A 19,616-nucleotide genomic window follows, 5' to 3' on the forward strand; every position below is an offset into this window, starting at 1 on the left:
AAATGAAGTCAAAGCATAACATTGTGGTGAGACTTAAGAGGAGTTAACAGACCAGAATGTTTCATTATTTCACAAATTATAGTAGCATGAAAAAATATTCCTTTAGTTTCAGGATACTTCTGCTCTATTTCATGCAATAAAAATATGTGGTTAAAACAAAGCACTGTTTCAAGTGGAGCTCGGGCGGCTGGCGGCTCGGCGTGATGGGCGGGCAGGCTGTGGAGTGAGTGACACCGAGCCCGCACTGCAGGTATAAGCGATGTGTTTCTTCCACCCTCACTGGCAAAGCTTCATACACAACATCATCTTATGCCCAAACGAAGGACCCAGGCATTCTCAGGCAAGGTGTTACAGTTAGTGCTTTAGGTTCCTTTTGCTGATGGTATGGATGAAAACATGAAACGTTTGGTGGCATTGACCTGGTTTATAGGGGATGCCGGGAGCCAAGTTCTGCCCTCGGTTACACCCTGAAGCTCCCCTGAAGTACATAGTGGTGCCAAGTGTAACTGAGGGAAGAATTCAGCTGCTCAAATATGCCCATGGTTACCAAGCCAACTGGCAGCAGTTGCAAGGGAATAATAGGAGTGTTGAGGGCAAGAACTGAGGAGCCTTCGTGGGGCGATCTGAGGATCTGCACAGCGCTTGTCTGCAGACTGTCTGGCCTCCTGAAGTCAAAGCTATTAGTTTTCCCTACTTGCTCAAATGTACTGCATACAAAAAAAGCCTTTCACTGGGGAACTCTGATAAATGCTCACCGTCGGAGGCTCCTGCAATCTCTTAGTGATTGTACATCAGCCTTTTGTTTGTGCCAGGCCTAACCTTGAAGTGTCATAGGGCAGAGCACAGATCTGAATACATTTCAAATTTCTAAAACAGTGAACCATTATTGTTATTAATGAAGAGCTGAGTAGCTTCCAGGCTACTTATGGCACAGGCAAACTCATCTACCAAAGAATGCCTCAAAGAGTAGGCACGTTCCCATTGTTACAAAGCACACTGCTTTGGGATTGACTCTGGGTAGTTCTTACACTAAACAGTGCAAAATGACAACATTCCACTCTTTTTGTTGTTTTATAAAGGTTATAAAATGTTACTCCAGTGCAGGGCAAAAGGAAATGAAGATTTGATCTGTGATCTGCTTCTTATAACACCAGAGGGCTGTTACAGATCTCACCAGCACTCCTATTTCGTATTTTTATTAAATTCAAGAAACAAATGTTACAAATTTGACTTGGATCTTACTGTTTCTAGCATTCCATTCGCAACAGGATGAAGTTGGTCTGAAGCATGTTTTACTAGATGTTATTGTGGGGTTCTTGCACATTGCCAGTAGAAGTGACCAGAAATAGCAAAGGATTTTCTTTGGACTATCACAAAAGAATCACAAGGGGCTGCTTTTCTCTATGCTCTCCTAGAAATTACTCTGATGTATTACTCCTACTCTAGCTGCAAGCTATGTAATTCTATTAGCTGAAAAAGAATGACTTCTTATAATACACTTTCACCAAATGGAGAAATGAAAACAGCTGCCTAAATTATACAAAAGCGATTATCCTAAGAGGCTGTCACAAAGTTCTGCATTACCGAATAACTGCATTCAGCAGCAGCTGCTGGGACATCTCATCCTTTGTCAATAAAAGCAAGCAATTTTATAATAGCATGGTTTGATATGCAGTAGAATGTATTAAACTACTTAATCTCAGTGGGTCAAATCATGAAGATACTGATCAGTTGCTTCAGTAAAAAAAAAGAAAACATAAATAAGAACTTACAAGTTTGATCCATAATGAAGAGCTGAGGGAGAACGTCATTTTTGTCATTTGTTTCATTTGTGCTTTGAGCTATGTTTAAAAAAAAGCCAAACAGAATACCCCCACACACACACACACAATTTTTGAATCCTTTTAAAACCTCAGATTTTAATCCAAGGTTCTAATTTTACCTTTAGGGCTTAATCAGATGGCTACTGAAGCAAATAAAGACTTATAAAGATTTCACTTGGTATTGAAGGAAGCTCATACTTACTGCTTATTTTCGGTTTATCAACTTGCTGTGGACTATACTATAAAAGACTATAGCTGAGGCACTTTTTCCAATACTATCTAAACTGAGTGAATAATTATCATAGTTTTTATAGTTCCTGTGGAGCATCTCTATTTGGAGAAATAATTATGAGTTTTAAATTAGAGAAATGGGGAAGTTAATTTTCATTAGTCTTTTCCCACAAATATTTCAACTCTGAACTGTTCATGCCAGTCATAAGCCATTCTTGAAGTTCTCTTTACACATTAAGTGCTGTCCCAAATGTCAAACCAAGAGTCTCATGAACTCTGAGAAGTTTTGGATCAATTTTTGCACAATTCTTTTTATAATTTCAACTTTTCTACTACTGCACCACTAACAACCATAGTTGTCAATAAACATGAGATACTCAGTGCTGACGGCTAAAGTTATTTTAGTCACCTAACAGTGCTCCAAGTCTGTACAGTTAAAATATTGTTCCTTTGGCAGCCTTTTTTTGTGGTTCAGCATCACTTCCCTCCATGTGTCTTATCAGCATCCAGAAGTTGGTCTCATAAACAGCAAAACTTTAATTATATTCTTTTCATTATGAGTCAAGGGTCTAAATTCTGACAAAGAAATTGCCTTAGTCTCGAATGTTGACAAATTTTTACCATATGATCTTAGCAAAACCTTGATGGGAAACCATCTGTAGGCCACCTGAGAGTTCTGGCGTTCTTATTTAATAGAAGGACGACCCTATCCTGGCTGGGGATTGTTGGCTCTGTTGCATAACTCCACTCTTCTGATGTTGCCTCTGAAGATAACAGTCTTCACTTTTTCAGCATAGTTTCTACCATGGCTCTTGTCTGATTTTGGATCTTTTTATTGTTATGATCTTTTTTTACTCCATATAAAGAGCAGACAGATCACATGGCCAGACCAAAAGTCACCATGTCACTCAACTGTATCCTGAGCTTTGTAGATCAACTGATAGGAAGTGTAATGTTTCAAACTAATGCTCTCATGTGTCATATTAAAATATTATATTTCAGTTGTATGACAGAGGAGTGTCTGCTGTATAGCACTAGATGGCAGTAACATGTTGCACTTCCCAGTGAAATCACCGGCGCTGTGTCATCAGTCATCTGGGCTGGGAAATGTAAGCTAAGTGCAAAATAGAACCACATTTATTTTTGAGTTTGTTTTGATCTAAAGTTTGAAGTTGGTCTAAGCTGACCACAAAAAACCATTTCTCACGCTGCATACAGCATACTTCCCAGCAAGGGCGAACTGATTAAACTCTTTATGTATCTGCCAAGAAAACTGTAGATGTTGTTAGTACAGACACCAGCAAAATCGAACAGCTTTATGTGGATCACGTTTAGCCAAATCTGACATCGTGCAATTACATTGAAGGGGGTGACGTCCCCCTGCGATCCCCAAGGAACCGCTGGGTCCTTCCTCATGGTGGTGTCCCAAAAAGTGGGTTGGTTACCTGGTGTGCAGATACCAATTCACACACAGGGTGGAGCTACTTGCTCTATTTACCGATCCGTGCAGAAAACGGCGCTGGGTAATCTTTTGCAAACCTGGACAGCAGGAAATTTTAAGACCAGCCCTAATATTTACATATGTTTACACCTCCTTAAAGTCTGTTGGTCTAAACTTCTCTCGCTTTGGTTTAAATGAACAATAAACACAAAATCTACACATGCTCAATGGGTAGTAGGGGTCTTCTGGAGGGGGCTAGCCTTTGATGAGGACATGTGATTTTGTATTATGATGGGTGTATAATGAGGATAATTTACTAGAAGTTCACAGTATACCATTAGTTCTTGCCAAATTTCATGGTTTGTTACTCTGTGTATATTAGTCAAGCTTTATCTTTGGCTTTGTCCTTCAAGTTCTTCTCATAAGTAACCAGTTCCTGTTTCCTTTGAATCATATCTTTGTTTTATGGCTTCCTATGTCTACTTCTGACCTCCTGTAAAACCCTCCTGAACTTAACAGAGACATCGGTGGGGAAGGAAAGCAACTAATAAATCATCCTAGTTCTCAGCTGTCCTTCTCTTTAAAGATTATCTTGGAGTGTTCATAGTGTAAAATCCATCCACAGGGGCTGCGACACCAGTGTTTGAGTGGCCTCCATCCCTCAGGGCGAGTGCCACCAGCCACACAGCCGGTGCTCCCGGGATGCAGTTGCTCCCACGCGGTTGATTCCATCGGCCATTGGGCTGGGACAACTGAAGGAGCTGGGGTGGTCATGGAGGCTTGGCCAAGCTGCCGAAGCTCTGCCCTGGGGCTGTGCTGGGGATCACCAGCTCCCCGAGGATGTTTCACAGCTCACAGGCAGCTCCAGCTGTTCTCTCTTGGAACTGAACTGCCTGAAAACAAGGTGAAGGTACGTGGTGCACCGGCACCAGAGTCACCTCTGAGCAGAAGGCTCCACCTGCCACCTAAGCACTTCACAGCCCTCCCTGTCCCCAGCGGTCACAGCTCCAACCCTCCTTATCATCTCCCCAGCGTGTGGCACAGCCAGCATGGCCAAGGTGGCACCCACGGGGTGTCACTTTAAGAGGACGCCTGGCTCAGATCCCTGACCCGCCTCTAGGCTCAGCGTCACCGTCTCTCCCTCCTCTACTCCGCCGAGTTTCTGTTTCCCGGGCTTCTTTCCTCTGTCACCCTGGCAGGATGGCATTGCCCATCTCGCAGAAGCTGGAGGAGAAGCTGGTCTGCTCCATCTGCCTGGAGCTCTTCAGGCTGCCTGTCACTTTGCCCTGCGGGCACAACTTTTGCAAGCGCTGCATCAGTGACCACTGGCACAAGCAAAACCAGGCAGCCGCCGGGGCCAAGAAGGGCTACACATGCCCCCAGTGTCGCAGGGACTTCGAGCAGTGCCCAGAGCTGGAGAAGAATGTCACTCTGGACAGTGTGGTGGAGCTGGCACGGGATGGCGAGGCACGGGTGTCGGGCATGGGGGGGTGCGAGGTGGCCTGTGGGGAGCTGTGCTCACAGCACGGGCGGCCACTGGAGCTGTACTGCGAAGACGAGCGACGGTGCATTTGCTGTGTCTGCACCGTGCGGCAGTGCCAGCAGCACCGGCGGGTGCTCTTCGAGGAGGAACGCTCTAAAAAAGAGGTGGGCACGATGGGTGGTGGGACATCTCACTGCAAGGCAGACCTTGAGGTGCTGGAGCGAGTTCAGAGAAGGGAACGGGGCTGGGGAAGGGGCTTGAGCACCAGTGTGATGAGGAGCGGCTGAGGGACCTGGAGGGTTCAGCCTGGAGAACAGGAGCTGAGGGGAGACCTTCTCACTCTCTGCAACTGTCTGAAAGGAGCTTGGAGCCAGGCGGGGTCAGGCTCTGCGCCCAAGGAACAAGTGATAGGAAGAGAGGAAATGGCCTCACATTGCACCAGGGGAGGTTTAGATTGGATATTGGGAAAAAGTTATACGCAAAAAGGGTTGTTCGGCATTGGAACAGGCTGCCCACGGCAGTGGCGGAGTTACTGGTTAGTCTCGATGTTCTTGAGGGACTTTTTCCACCCAAAATGATTCTATAATTCTGTGACTGGGGAGACAGGAGGGGTGAGCAAGGGGAGTTGCAGCAGCTTGGGCACTGCACAACATCCACCTCCGCTGTCCCATGCCCCCTTGTGGGGACATGATGTGCCTCTGTGTACCAAGTTGTGCTTGGCCTCATCTGAACAGGGAGGCTAGCACGGGCTCTGGCCAGGGAAATGCCACCAGCACCCGTGCTCCAGTACCTCCCTTCACAGACCCTTTTGAAGGAGTCCCTGGAAAGAGCCCAGGAGGAAACAGAGAGGATCGAGCAGGCGATGCAAGAGCTGGAGGAGCAAACACACAGCATCAAGGTAATGCCCCAGCCACCTCAGTACCAGGCAAACAGGTCGGAGCACACTGGTCTAATGTGTTTTTTCCACCCAGGAGTCCTCTGAGGGGTTCAAATCAGTGATTCTGAACAAATTCACCCTCCTGAGGAAAGCGCTGGAGGATTTCCAGCGGCAGATGCTGGCCAGGATCGAGCAAGAGCAGACGGCAGCACTGGAGAACGTGGGGGAGAACTGGAGCCTCCTGAAGGAGCGACTGGACATCTTGGGCCAGCACAGGGACAGGGCTCAGCACCTGCTGGCCTGTCCCAATGACAGGACCTTCCTCCAGGTATCGTCCTAGTCCTGTCTCCTTCCCCATTCCCTCTTGGTGAGGACAGAAATTTGGTCAACCCCTTCCTCAGGGAATATGCCTCCTCAGTCCAGCTCAGTGATGCAATGGGGCTGGAGGAAGAACCGCTTTTGGAGGAGTCCCTGAAAAGTTGGGGGCGATGATGCTGGATTGGAGTGGATGGTGCTGCCCACAGGGCCATGAGTAGCACCTCCCACCACCAAACTGCCCAAAGAGGCTCTACCACCACCAGCAAAACACAAAGTCCTGTGCCACAGCCCTGCTGCTCCCCACAGCCTCGTGCTCCTGCTGCACCTGTCCCCTGACCTTGCAGCTCATGGTAGAAGTTCTGGGGATACCCCAGTAACCAACTGGGGAGACACAATGTGTGCAGATGGGATCTGGAGCTGCTGATCCTCCCCAGGCTGGTGCATGGGTGTCTATGTGTTTGTCCACAGGAGTTCCCCCTGCTCCCAACTCCAGAGAGCCCGGAGGCACTGCTCCCCGTGGAGTTTGATGTGGCCGGCATGGTCCAACCCTTCACCGAGATCCTCACCGACATCTCCAGGCTCCTGCTGGAGGACCTGCCCGGCTCTGTGGCTCCCAAAGCCCCCGACCCTGTTGGCCAAGGTAATCCTTCTGCTCGCAGGGCCACCCTGAAGGGCTCCAAGTCATCCTGAACCACAGCCTGCCCCATGTCACTGTACTGGGGACATGACTGCCAGGCACAGGGAGCTGGGATGGGGACATGCGTCTACTGTTCTGCAGATGAGTATCAATGGGGTGGGAGGAGCCAGGTGGCTTCCCTGTGGTCCCTCCTTGCTGGCAATGCCAAGTCGTGGCGGCACGTGCCTGTGTCCAGGCTTGGATACAATGGACTTCCTCCACTGAAGTCAGGAAAGAACAAATTTTTGCGTGGCATCACTCAAAATGCCTGTCCACATCCTCCACAGGCCCGGTGCATCCCCAGGAGCCAGCAGTGAAGTTGGTGGCCCGTCTCCGTGAGTGCCAACTCCGAGCTGAGCTTCTGAGAGGTGAGGAGCACGTGGGGGTTGGAGGGACAGCACCCCGCTGGCATCCCCATCATGCAGAGATTCACCAAGCCAAGCTCTTCCCTGGGAGGAAAGTGTTCCCTGACTCCCCCAGTCCTTCTCCCTAAATGTGGAGAAGAGGCTTGCAGGGCTGGGGCAAATGAGCTGGGGGACACTGTGTGGCTGGGAAAGGGTTTTAGCAGCAACAGGGACCACTTTCCCATGGAAAGTGGGGCTGCCAGTGTCTGGCACTGGGTCAGTCACTGCTCCAGATCTTGCTCCATCTCCATCCCCTCCTTTCACCCACCTCGGGCATTTCACCTGGGCAGCAGCGACGTGCCTGTTCCTGACGATCCATATTTAGACACAGTGCTTTCCTGCAGGCAGACAGGCAACGTCAGCAGCTGGCAACCAAGTGGGCACCCACAGGGATGTGTTGTGGGCTGCCCCCGCCGCCCCGCATGGCACAGCACCAGTCCAGATCCCTGCCCACAGATCCCTGCCCGCGGTTCCCTGTCTGCAGTGATTATTCTCTGCCCAGGGACATGTTCCCAGCACTCCCAGCCACAGTCCTTCATGTCCCTTTCCCTCCCTGGGCCCATCCTGCTCCAGTTCCTTAGGGATTTCCTCACTGCTCCTTTTCCCATCTCCTCCCTGTTGGGAAGAGCATTGAGTAATGTTTAGGGTATGCTGGTCTTGCAAGGGAAGATATTGATGCCTATGGGACCTGTAAGGATTCCTTCCATCAGGCCATACAAAACATTCTCAGGGCTATTAATAGGAAAAAAAATATGTTATTTATGGGCAGTAGGCATAAGCCCAGCACAGCTGGCCAGGCCTGGTTGCTACAGGAGAAAGGTGATGTGCTGGGGGCCAGCAAGTGCCTGCAGCAGGAGTTATTGCAGCCCGTGCAGGGGAGAGGAATCCCCTGCAGTGCTATACTTGCTCAAAGAACACCTGGTTTTCTCCCACACTCATATTTTTTGCTTTTAATATCAAGTGAATCTCTTCCAAAATGACCACAGAGCCACCACCGCCTGCTGGCTGTGAGCTGGGCTGTTCAAGGGCTGCGCAAAGTGTCACATCTTAGTGCCTCTCCAGCTATTTCTGGGCTGTTCCTGTTCCTTGTGGTAGGTGGGTGGGCAGGTATTGCACCTTCCCCTCCTATTTTGGGAGCCAGACCTATGCACCTTAGATGATATCATCACTGAGGGGGCTCATGCCAAGGGCATAAAGGTCTGATGAAGCATTTCAGCCTCATCCATGCTGTTCCTCTCCTCAGATCACCGCAATCTGACCTTCGATCCCGAGACGGCCAACAAATACCTGGAGCTGTCGAAAGGTAACCAGAAAGCCAAGCACAGCCACGGCGCTGTCTGTGAGCATCAGGAGCAGGGATCCCGCTTCGAGCCCTGGCAGGTGCTGTGCACGCAGAGCTACGGCTGCGGCCACCACTACTGGGAGGTGAAGATCTCCAGCCACTCCGTCATCCTGGGGGTGACCTACCACAGCCTCCCCCGGCAGCGGCAGCAGGGCCACAAGTTCAACATTGGGCTGGATGGGGGCTCATGGGGGCTGCAGGTGCGGGAGGATTGTTACCTGGCCTGGCACAAGGGCCGGGCAGAGAAAATCCAGGAGCAGCTGTATCAGAAGCTGGGGCTCAGCCTGGATTACAACAAAGGGCTGCTCTCCTTCTATGGCCTCGGGGAGAGGACACGGCTCATCCATTCCTTTCATGATGTCTTCACCGAGCCACTCTATCCCGTCTTTTGGCTGTGCGAGGGGCGAGTGGTGACGCTGTGCCAGACGGACTGAGCCGGAGCCACTGCGCTGCTCCGTTAAACTGAGCTGGCAAGCCCCAGGTTGGTGCCATAGCCCAGCTGCAGCTGAGGGCTGTCATAGTGGGACAAGTGATGGGGTGCAGTGTTTTAACAAGACCTGATGAGGACAAACATGCAAATCAACGCCTTCTGATTTACAGACATAAATAGCATGCTGGTGACACAAGTCAGGGCAGGGGAAAGGCTGCAGGGCGAAGGGCTGTGCCCTCACGGTGGGGGTGAACACCCCTGGCGCTGTGCGTGGGGGTACATGTGGGTGCCTGTCCCTGCAGATGGTGCGATGGTGGGCCACAGGGAAGGGGAAAGACCGAGGTTTTCCTCTTTCTCCCATTCCAGCCGAACCTCCCAAGCCTGGGTGGGGAGAGCCGAGGGGAGGGGGGTGCTGCAGCCCCACGGGAGTGCTGCGGGGCAAGACAAGTGCTCCCCCAGCACTCCCCACACCCGGAGGCAGCACATCTCCAAATCAACCGCGAGGAGCGCAGCCCCAGCCCGGCAGCAGCAGTGGCTCCGGGTGCGGGGGCGGAGCGGGCGGGCGGGGCACGGCGGCCGCCCGCCTTCCGCTGGGGTTGGGGCCGGTGGGGCCCGGCTGGTCGGGGCTCTCAGGGATGGAGAAGGCGCTCGGGAGCGCCCCGTCGTCGCGGCTGGCGCTGGCGGTTCCAGGGCTGCCCGACGGTCCCTTTTGCTGCCCCATTTGCCTCGACCTGCTGAAGGACCCGGTGACGGTACCGTGCGGACACAACTTCTGCCAGGGCTGCCTGGTGGCGCTCCGCCAACGGCCGGGCCCCCCCGACGGCAGCGGCGGAGCGGGCGGGGCTGCCCGCTGCCCGCTCTGCCAGGAGCCCGTCCCCGCAGCCTTGCGGCTCTGCAAGAACCGCGCCCTCTGCGAGGTGCTGCCGCTGTTGGCAGCCGCCGCCACCGCTTCGTCCCCAACGTCTCCAACGTCCCCAGTCGCCGGGTCCCCGATGGCACCGGGGGCCGAGGAGGAGGATGCGGCGGGGGAGGAAGGAGCGGCGGTGCTGTGCGACGTGTGCCCAGCGGGGTCGCGGGTGGCGGCGGAGCGATCATGCCTGGTTTGCCTGGCTTCTTTCTGCGGAGCCCACCTGGAGCCCCACCACCGCGCCCCCGCCTTCCGCGCCCACCGCCTGGTAGCCCCGCTGCGGCGGCTGGAGGAGGGGCTGTGTCCCCGCCACCTCCAGCCCCTCGACGGCTTCTGCCGCGCCGAGCAAACCTGCGTCTGCGCCCGCTGCCGGGCCCACGAGCATCACGCCCACGACGTGGTGCCCCTGGAGCGGGAGCGAGAGCACAAGGAGGTGCGTGGGGTGCCGGTCGGGACGTGGGGATCCCCACGGGGGATTGCCCCAGCAGGTGTGGGAGGGTGGGTGCTGTGCTGGTGGGACACTGGTATGAGGGTGTCCTTATGAGGTGCATTGCTGGCGGGACGTCCTGGGAGGGGTTGGGATGGGGCAGGCTGAGTGGGGACCCTGCTGCACCCCTGTCCCCATGTGAGACCTAACCCTGGTATGGGGGTATCCATATGGGGTGCAGTGCCAGCAGGGCATCCTGGGGGACATGGGGTGCGGCACCTCCAGGAGGGTTTGTGCTGCGCCCGCATCCCCATGGGGAACCTATTCTCCACATGGAGGTGGGCAAGTGCAGCACTGGTGGGATGCTGTGTGTGGGGTGGGTGCTATAGTCCTCTCCCCTTGCGAGGCTCCACCCCATGGCAGGTGTATGGACAGGGTGCTGTGCCATAAGGGCACCCTGTGGTGTGGGGACAGGACGGGCAGACATGGGCAGACATTAGAGGCAGACCTGCTGCTGGACGGCCTGTGGGGTTTGGTCCCACCGTGGGGTCAAACTTGCAGTCCCCGTGGGTGTAGGGCTGGGGGCGAGGGCACCTGGGACGCCCCGCGGTGGCTGCCCCTGTGGTCATGGAGCTCCCGTCTTCGCCGTCTCGTTCCCACAGTTTCGTCAAGGCGGTTTTTCTCCGCGCGCTGGCAGCCTGCCCGGCCGCCGCTCCCGCTCCTCCAGCCCTTTGTGTCCTGGTGTTTTGGCAGCGGGGTTTTTTCCGTCACTCCCATTCCCAGATGAGGCTGAGTCACCTCCCAAATTCACACCCACGAGCCTCCCTGGGAGCCGAGGCTCCCAGCCCAGCATGCCGCTGCCTTCCTGGGCATGGCTGCCTTGAGTACATGGGACCTTTACGGGGCCACAGTCAGATGGGAGCCTGTGAGGCTCATGGCGTGGTGACATCCCTGTGTTGACGTGGGGTATTTGGAGACTTTGTTGGGAGGGTGTTTTTTCCAGGGGAGAGCCCGGGGGCTGTGGACATGCTGGCAGGGAGCACAGTAGGAGCCCTGAGCCAGCTCCCGCTCCCTCACAGGCTCTTGGGACCGCAGGAAAACCCTTTTGCCGGCATTATTAGTCATCAGGTGCCTTAAAATAGAAAACACATATGATCCTAGCCTCGAGGAGCTGTCAGGCCTCTGCAGGCTCTGCTTAACATCACCTGCATGGCCTCTGCAGCCGCTCTCTGCCACTGCCCTGCAGGGTGAGGACGGATGGGGAAGGCGCCTGTCTCCCCTTGCTGGGCAGGAGTGCCGGAGGGAGCTGAAGGCTGAGCACCAGGGGGGAGCTGCCGTGGTTGGGGGGTGCAGTGCCTTCCCAGCTCCCAGGGGACCTGTCCTCATGACAAGTAATGGCTGGTGCTAACAATAGTGCGTCAGGAAACTCCACGTTCGGACAGTGCTTCCTTTGCAGCCTTGCAGCACCCTGTGCTCCCCAGCCAGTTTGCTTTGCTCCTAACAAGATATTGTCCAGGGGACGCGGTGCCACATTTCTGGAGTACTCCAGGTCTGCCTTCTGGCTTCTGCACCCATCTCAGGCAGGTTTTTCCCAGTTTTGGGATACACACTAAGAGCACGCAGCTTCGCTGCGCTTGCTGCAATCACTGCCTGATTATTTTGCTTTCAAATTCCTATTTTGTTTGGTTTACGCTGGGACTGGGGTGAAGAGCATAGAGCTGGGTATGGCCCTTTGCGACACAGCTGCTCCTTTAGTTTTCCAACTGAGATTGGATGTTTGCAGTTTGGATGTTGCAGGGAGACAAAATGGGAAAACAACTTGCAATCCCCTGCACCCTTCGCCTGAAGCCTGATAGTGAGATCACAGTCAGAGAGGGGTCTGCGGGTTGAATTTAGGGAGAGGCAGGGTCCTCTGTGCCTCCCTGCCACTGGAATTGGGGGACAGAGCTCAGCATTTGTCCTTCATGCCCACAGGCCCAACAAGCCAAAGTCCTCAGTGATGCAGAGAATGAGCTGGAGGAGCTGGCAGTCACCATTGCACAGGCCAAGAAGATGGTGGAGCTCATTAAGGTGATTCTGTGATGCCTTCGCTCTGTTAGCATGGTGGTGAAGGGGCCACAAGCTTTTAGGGTGCATGGGGTGGAGAGGTGGTGCTCACAGGGGAGCAAATGCTTCATAAAATGCTGCTGACCGCAGCAAGGATCCCTCAGGGTCCTTGTTCTTAATCTTTAAGCCTCATGGCATCTCTGGTTGCTTTTGTTTGCAACCTAGGAGGAGGGACGGAGCAAGGACTGTGCTGGGGCATCTTCTGGCTCTTGCACCTTATCTCACTGGGTTTTTGGTCACCTTTGGCCCTGGTGCAAACATGTCACTTCACCATCTGGGGACACAGGATGTGGTGGAGCTGTAAGCAGCCATGCAGCCATGTCCCTCAACACCTGGGTTCTAAAGTCCTCCAAGCTCTTGGGTGAAGGGGGTTGCAGGGTGTCAGGGGGACCCCACAGAACTGAAAGCTGGGTGCTGGGCAAGGGACAGAGGTGCTCTCCAGCACCCTTGCCTGCGAGAGGTGACCCTGACTCCTTTCTCTTTGCACTCAGAGTGCTGCCACGAAGGAGAGGGAAAAAGTCGAGAAGCTATTTGCAGAAGCCTCCAAGGTCCTGGCCACCTTTCAGAAGGAGGTGGCCAGTTTCATCGAGGATGGGGAGCGCTCCATGCTGGGGGAGGCCGAGGCTGATCTCCGCTGGAAGGAGGAGAGGCGAGCCAAGCTGGCCCAGTGCAAGCAAAACCTGGAGAACGTCCCTAGCACCAACACCATCTACTTCCTCCAGGTGCCTGGGTGGGCTGGGGCGAGGAGAAGTAGCTCATAATGTTGGTTTTGGGGATTTTGTCCTGTTTCACATGGAGCTGAGTATCAGGAGCCTTGTGATGGGAGGACTGTAGAGTCTCGGTACTGTTGGGACAATCCTCTCCCCTCCCTGCTCCTGGGGGGACCATGTGGCCAAAACTTTCTCCTCCATCACTCCCACCTCCGTCCTACCTGTGACTCAGGAAAAGCTGATGTGCTGCCCAGGCTGGATACCCAGGTGTGGGGAGCAAAGAGCAAGAAGTTGGGGTGCCCCGCTGCCCCCATCCAGCAGCCCAGGGAGAGGAGACCTTTTTGGGAGGAGATGCTGCTCCATGTGAGGTGGGCATGGTCTGGGTCAAGGTTTGAAAGGGAGTGAAGAGAAGGTGCCAGGAACACGTGGCCGGGAGAGCGCTCTCCTCCCTTCTGCAAAGCTGTCCTTCGGCCAAGTCCTGCGAGCTGCCAGTTCCCAAATCCTCCGGGGCAGGGTGGGGTTGCGGAACAAGAGACAACTTTGGCTTGTTTGAAACCTCCTGAAACTCCTTCTTTTTGGCTCAGGAATTTCAGGCCTTAAAAGTAGCCATGGAAGAAAACCTCTCCCCTGCGCTGAGCTTCCAGAATGAGCTGAACTTCACTAAATGTGCACAAGCTGTGGGCGCCGTGAAGGATGTGCTGTCCGCTGCCTGCAAAAACCAGTGGGACCGCTTACAGGGGAAAGGAATTGACGGGCTGAATTTCCAAGAGACGGAGGAAGGTTTGTGCTCACCCAGCCGCTCTGCCCGGAGGTCACCCCATCACTGTCCATCCTCCCTGCGTAGGTGGGAGATGCTTGGTGGCTCCTGCGAGTGCTGGCCCCTCTCCCACCAGCCCTGGAAGCCACCCGGCACGGTTGTGCTGCACGTTGCACAATCCCTGTCTGGGCTTACGCCTCGTTCTTGAGGTTTTATGAATTTTTCCACAGAGACCGGAGACTGGAGAGGCAACAAACAGGCTGGGAGTTAGGCAGGGCCCTGCGGGAGGGGGCAAGTGGCCAAAGTGTCGTCCCATGAAAGGGAACTCTTTCTTCCCAGGATAGACGATCCTCTTCATGGGGCAGGCTGTGGGCTCCCAAACCTGCCAGGGTTAGAAAACCACCGCAGCAGCTTTCTCCCGTGCTCTCTTGTTTAGCCTGAGCTCGCTCTCTCATTTTTTTTGGATGCCTGTGGGAATTGCAGACGGTTCCTTGCCCCCGCTCTGCCCATTTCCCTGGGGTGGCAAAGGCGGCATATGTCCTTTCGCATGTCTGCTGGCAGGGATGTGCTGGGGGAGCTGGGGACGCCAGCCAGGGCTCAGGGGGGTGTCGAGTGGGGGGTGATGCTCCAGTAACACCCTTGTTTGTGGCATTGGTTTCTTTGCTGATGGCAAACCCTTCTGTCCCTCTCTCTGCAGCGTTGTCCGAGTCTCGATTTCCAGACAAGTCAAACAATCCTGCCTGCCTGGAGAGCCGTGATTACTTCCTGAAATGTAAGCGAGGGACTTTTGCTTTGACAGTTGTTGCTAAGATGCATCTTCCCTTTCCTCAGCACTGACCGGCTCCTTCCCCCGTGCCTGGCTGGTGCTGGTCCTGAGCTGATGGCTGGCAAGAGCGCTGCCGCCACCGGAGAAAATATTGCTCAGCTAACAAGGAAGCCTCCTGGCTCTCCTCACAACAGTCATAATCTGTTTAGGTGATTTGTTTTTTCCCTTGTCTGTGGTTCTGCCACAGCCACCAGTGGGGCTGCAGACGTACCGTGTAATTTCTGCTCCCTTCCAGCCCTTGATGAGTTGCATCCTCCATTAAATTAGATCAGTTTGTGCATCTGCTTTGTTTGCTGCAGAGCAGCGGTCTGGTGAGGGTCAGCTTCAGCGGCAGCAAGCAGAAGGATAATTCATAGAATCACAGAATCATTTTGGTTGCAAAAGACCATCAAGATCAGCAAATCCAACAATTAACCTCCCACTGTCACTAAACCATGTCCCTAAGAACCTCATCTCCGTGTCTGATTCTGTGATTCTGTGGGTGAGCTCATTGAGCAGTCCCTCTGCTTCTGCCTGTATTCATCCTGCTTATGGAACTGTCACCTCTTTCAGCCCCTTATCCTCATCAGCTGGAATTGGCTGTGGGATTTAAAAGCAAGGGGATGGTGGAAGTCAGAAAGGATCATGCTAATCACTGAAGGGCTGGAGCAGGGGATCAGAGCAGGGAGGGTTGGGGGATCTCCTCCTGTTTCCCTCCTTGTCCTCATTTCTCCTTCTTGCCCCACACAGTTGCCTTCATCATTGACCTGGACAGTGACACGGCTGACAAGTTCATCCAGCTCTTTGGCACCAAAGGGGCCAAACGGGTGCTGTGCCCCATCCCCTACCCAGAGAGCCCAACGCGGTTCATCAACTGCGAGCAGGTGCTAGGTGTGAACCTCATGAACCGGGGCAACTACTACTGGGAAGTGGAGCTCATCGATGGCTGGGTCAGCATCGGTGTCATCGCTGAGGACTTTGACCCCCGGGCATCCTACAACTGTGGACGCCTGGGGCGAAACACCAAGTCCTGCTGCCTGCAGTGGAATGGACAGAACTACGTGGCCTGGTTTGCTGGCTCTGAGTCGGTCATCCAGCAGCCATTTTTCCACACAATTGGGGTCTTCCTGGAGTATTCGGAGAAGGCTTTGACCTTCTACGGTGTTAAGGACTCCAAGATGACCTGCCTGCAGCAGCTCAAGATCTCCCATGTTGCCAAGGGTCAGTGTGACCCATTCCAGCAAAAGATCAACCAGTATTTCCCTTATCTTTTCTCATGCAAGCTGAAACCAGCCTTCTTCCTGGAGAGCGTTGATGCCCACCTGCAGATTGGGCCGCTGAAGAAAGATTGCGTTTCGGTGCTAAAGCGTAGGTAACTGCCCAGAGAGCGGGAGCGTGGGAAGACCCACAAGAGTCTCTCCCGCAGCGTGTTGCCGCCGTCACAGCTTCTCTTTGGTAGTGTTGTGTTTCTCTGTGGCAGCTTTCCCTCCTCCCTCCGTGCTGTTGGTGACCCAGGGGTGGATGAAGCCATCTGGTGGGCAGAGCCGCGGGCTGGGAGCTGGGATGGAGCTGGATCCGAGTGCCGGCTCTGCCTCTGGGCTGCTGAGAGAACTTGGGCACATCTCTGTGCTGCTTCCTGCCCCTCAGTTTCTCTTTCTGGACATCAGGGACTGCGAGTCAGCCTTTCTTGGTAAAGTGCATTGCTCAGGAGAAGTGCCATGTAGATTTGAAGCTGTGTCTTGGCCAGCTGGCGGGCTGCCTGGTCCCTCTCCTTAATATCTGCTCACGCTGCCCTGGCAACTTGCACAGATGCTCTGCTTTGTGCCTTATCTCGATCTCTATGTTGCTGCTGCTTTTTTAAGCACCAGCTCATCAGCACCTTCTGCATGCTCCTTATGAAAGTGCCTTTGAAGTAGCAAGCCCAGCATGGACTGGGAAACCCCCAAAGCAGATGCAGTTTCTTCCCCAGTGCCCACATCACCGTGGTGCCTTGGTGTGGGTGAGCAGAGGGCTCTGGGGCAGGTAGGATGCAGAGGAGCCCGGGCGGGTGCAGGGGCGATGCTGCAGTGATGGAACACCTCCTTGCAGGGCTGAGCACCCATTAGTGCTGCAAATGTGAAACGAGGAGCTTTGTCCTCCCTTGCACTGTGGCCGGTGGGTATTTTGAACCCGGTTTGCAGCCAGACGCTCATTTAGGAAAAGCCCAAATGGTCCCATGTGTGTTGGAGCCACATGACTATGAGACTGGTCCCCACTGCAGCCAAAAATCCCAGCTGGGAAAGGGGAGAAACCTCCTGCCGAGGAGCAACACCACCATTCCTGCCTTGAGATGGTGAAGCGAGCAGCACAAAACAATTTTGAGGATGTGCTTTTAGTAAACACGTTCCTCAGAACTGCTTACTGAAGCTTTACAGCCACATTTCCCCATGTTTGTGATGACCATGCTATTTTAGGGGATTTTAATACTGTTAAACTCCCAACTCTTAAAGCACCATGGGCACACTTGAGCTGTCAATATACTGCTTAGCTTAGAGAATTAAGTGACAAAGAGGTGCTGTGAGTGCGTCCCAGGGGCAAATGGTCTGTTTCAGGGACAGCTATGAGTGCATTGTTAGAAGGTGCAGCATCAGTTGGTTATTTAAATGACCCTTTGGCAATAAGTAGCAATTAACAAAAACTACTCTCAAGCAAGCGTCCCCTCTGGGAAAGGTGGAAACTTGAGGTTGAGAGCCAAAAATGCCAGTTCACGTGTCCTAAGGGAGCCTGTCCAGAAGAAAAGTACAGAAATACCGCCTGTAAGGGCAGCACAGTGCAGCCCCTGTCTCAGCGCAGCGTGCCTTTCCGCAAGTTTGTTTTCTCTGGGATTAATTTGGTACCTACCTCCCAAAGCTTGCTTTACAGTATCATAGTGCTGTGTAATATAGACCTAGAGAGAAAATATTTTGGCTCAGGTTCTTTGCTGGTGCGAGTGAGTCAGTGATGATGCATCAGCGGTCAACGGGGATGGAAAACGGCCCGTTTAGCTAAATATATGAAATATATATATATTCCCCAAAGGATACGCTGGAAATCATAGTGGTATATTCAAGGGGAGCCGAGGGAAAAAAAGTGAATGTGAATAAAAAGGCCACCACAAAGCCGAGAGGTTTAAAGTTAAAGCCACGTTTGTATAAACACTGAGGCTTAAAGCGCTTCTTTACTGTAACGTGTCTGCCAGCGCTGCCAAGTCCTGCTGCCGTGGGAAGAGGTGCTGACCCCCACCAAACGGCCCTTGTGGGGTGTTGTTTGGGGGGGCTGAAGAGTCCGAATGCAACTGCCCCTCCCCAGGGCAGGGCTGGGGAGTTGGTCTGGGATGGGGACCATTGGGATGTGTCTGCAAATCCCTGCTCTTAATCCTCCTCCTAAAATACTGCCAGCAGTGGGAAAAGGGGAGGTGGAGCTTCAGAGTGAAACCTTCGGATGAAATCTTGGCTTTTCCCAGCCAGTGGGAATGCTGCCCGGACTTCTGTCCGGATGGGAATTCACTCCCTATGCCCTGAGCTCCTGCCTCAAAGCAGCTTTGTTTGGCTCGCCCCGGGTTGCTCTCCTGCAGAACTCAGTGTTAGCACGAGATGTCAGCGGTGACATAGCGCAGGCATCGCTGCTGTTTTGCTAACGCCGGACAGGACTCAGTATCAGAAACGCCTCACCAGATAAGAAAGGTAGAGACGTGCAACAGCCCGTGTGTGGTCACATCCCAGGAGGAGGAGGAAGGTAACCTTGACCGCTGCTGCACGCCTGCGGGAAGAGATCTCGCATGCGGGCTCCCATCCCAGCTCTGTCTGGGCCTGAAATCTCATTTATTCAGGCAAAACTCCCACCGTTCCCAGCGAGGAGTTTTGCCAGAGTAAATACAGCGAATCTGGGCTTTTGCCCCGTTTCGTGGGCGGATTGATCACCCTGTGGGGAAACCCGCGCTCCATCCGCACGTCCCTCCCTGCTCCATGTTGCCTAAAGCACAGACACAAGTCTCCCAACTCCTTGAGGGTTTGGGATCGTTCAGTGAGATCCTAAATTTTTCCCTTTCTGTTCTGAAACCGTGTAGGGGCAGCTTATGGGGACACGGCTGGTGTTTGGGTTCACTGCTGGTTGTGCTGCTGCTTTTGCCTAATTCATCTCTGCCCCGACAGCTGGGATGCAGCTGATACGCAGCTTTAGGGGGGATTTGGGGGAGTTTTGAGGGCTCCTGGAGATGTGATGCAGTTGGGAAGTGCCACCCAACCCTCTCTTTCCTGCTGCTGCTTTTATCCTGCTTGGAAGCTCTATAAATCCTCATGGTTTAGGGCATAAAGCAAATTCTGACCCGTTTAAGGTGGGAGCAAATCCCATTGGGGTGTTGTCCCAGAGTTTGCTCTACATTGCCAATAATTTGGGGTGCAAACTGGAACGAGTAGGAAATGTGCACTATGCCAGCTCTGAATCGCCGATTTTGCTGCGAAAGAAGGGCTAAATGTGGCGTTTGGTGTTTAGATGGGCAGATGGCACTTGGCAATTCGAACAGCCTATCTGTGTTCCCTTGAGTTATTTCTGCTGTCACAGAGTGTTCCTCTTTTTAATAGGATTTTTAAAATATAGTTAATGTAGAGTATTTTACAATGTGTGAAAAAACTATAATAGAATAATATAATTATGTTAAAGACTATGATTTGCCATTAAACGTTACACAGACATCACTCTGGGTTGTCTTTCCTTTAAATACACTAGAGCTGTCCCATTATCTCATGTTTATTTTTCTGTGTCCTGTACATCTGTCGTAAAATAACACAGGTTCTATTTTCCATGTGTTTCTAAGGGGATTGTGCCAAATACACATTTTTTTATTGCTCGACTGCAAAGAGAG

At 53.1% G+C, this 19,616-nt stretch overlaps 2 protein-coding genes across 2 annotated transcripts; both read left to right on the forward strand.

The window, feature by feature from the left end:
- Nucleotides 1-4,649: 4,649 nt before the first annotated feature.
- On the forward strand, nucleotides 4,650-9,305 carry TRIM65 (tripartite motif containing 65). Its single transcript, XM_065852461.2, has 6 exons — nucleotides 4,650-5,142; nucleotides 5,781-5,876; nucleotides 5,950-6,183; nucleotides 6,642-6,813; nucleotides 7,137-7,217; nucleotides 8,497-9,305. The coding sequence occupies exons 1-6, from the start codon at nucleotides 4,696-4,698 to the stop codon at nucleotides 9,027-9,029; spliced, it is 1,563 nt and encodes a 520-aa protein (XP_065708533.1). The 5' UTR covers nucleotides 4,650-4,695; the 3' UTR covers nucleotides 9,030-9,305.
- Nucleotides 9,306-9,611: 306 nt separating this feature from the next.
- Nucleotides 9,612-19,449, forward strand: TRIM47 (tripartite motif containing 47). Its single transcript, XM_065852460.2, has 6 exons — nucleotides 9,612-10,365; nucleotides 12,334-12,429; nucleotides 12,957-13,187; nucleotides 13,760-13,955; nucleotides 14,630-14,704; nucleotides 15,488-19,449. Exons 1-6 carry the CDS (start codon nucleotides 9,661-9,663, stop codon nucleotides 16,111-16,113), a joined length of 1,929 nt encoding a protein of 642 aa, XP_065708532.1. The 5' UTR covers nucleotides 9,612-9,660; the 3' UTR covers nucleotides 16,114-19,449.
- The last annotated feature ends 167 nt before the right edge of the window (nucleotides 19,450-19,616 follow it).

Source organism: Patagioenas fasciata, chromosome 18 (genome assembly GCF_037038585.1).
Source record: "Patagioenas fasciata isolate bPatFas1 chromosome 18, bPatFas1.hap1, whole genome shotgun sequence".
NCBI classification, from domain to species: Eukaryota; Metazoa; Chordata; class Aves; order Columbiformes; family Columbidae; genus Patagioenas; species Patagioenas fasciata.

Coding starts and splice junctions, on each gene's coding strand:
- TRIM65 (XM_065852461.2), top strand. CDS start 4,696: ATGGCATTGCCCATCTCGCAGAAGCTGGAGGAGAAGCTGGTCTGCTCC. Junction 6,184..6,641: donor ATGACAGGACCTTCCTCCAG/GTATCGTCCTAG, acceptor GTTTGTCCACAG/GAGTTCCCCCTGCTCCCAAC. Junction 6,814..7,136: donor CCCCGACCCTGTTGGCCAAG/GTAATCCTTCTG, acceptor CATCCTCCACAG/GCCCGGTGCATCCCCAGGAG.
- TRIM47 (XM_065852460.2), top strand. CDS start 9,661: ATGGAGAAGGCGCTCGGGAGCGCCCCGTCGTCGCGGCTGGCGCTGGCG. Junction 10,366..12,333: donor GGGAGCGAGAGCACAAGGAG/GTGCGTGGGGTG, acceptor TCATGCCCACAG/GCCCAACAAGCCAAAGTCCT. Junction 13,188..13,759: donor ACACCATCTACTTCCTCCAG/GTGCCTGGGTGG, acceptor TTTTTGGCTCAG/GAATTTCAGGCCTTAAAAGT.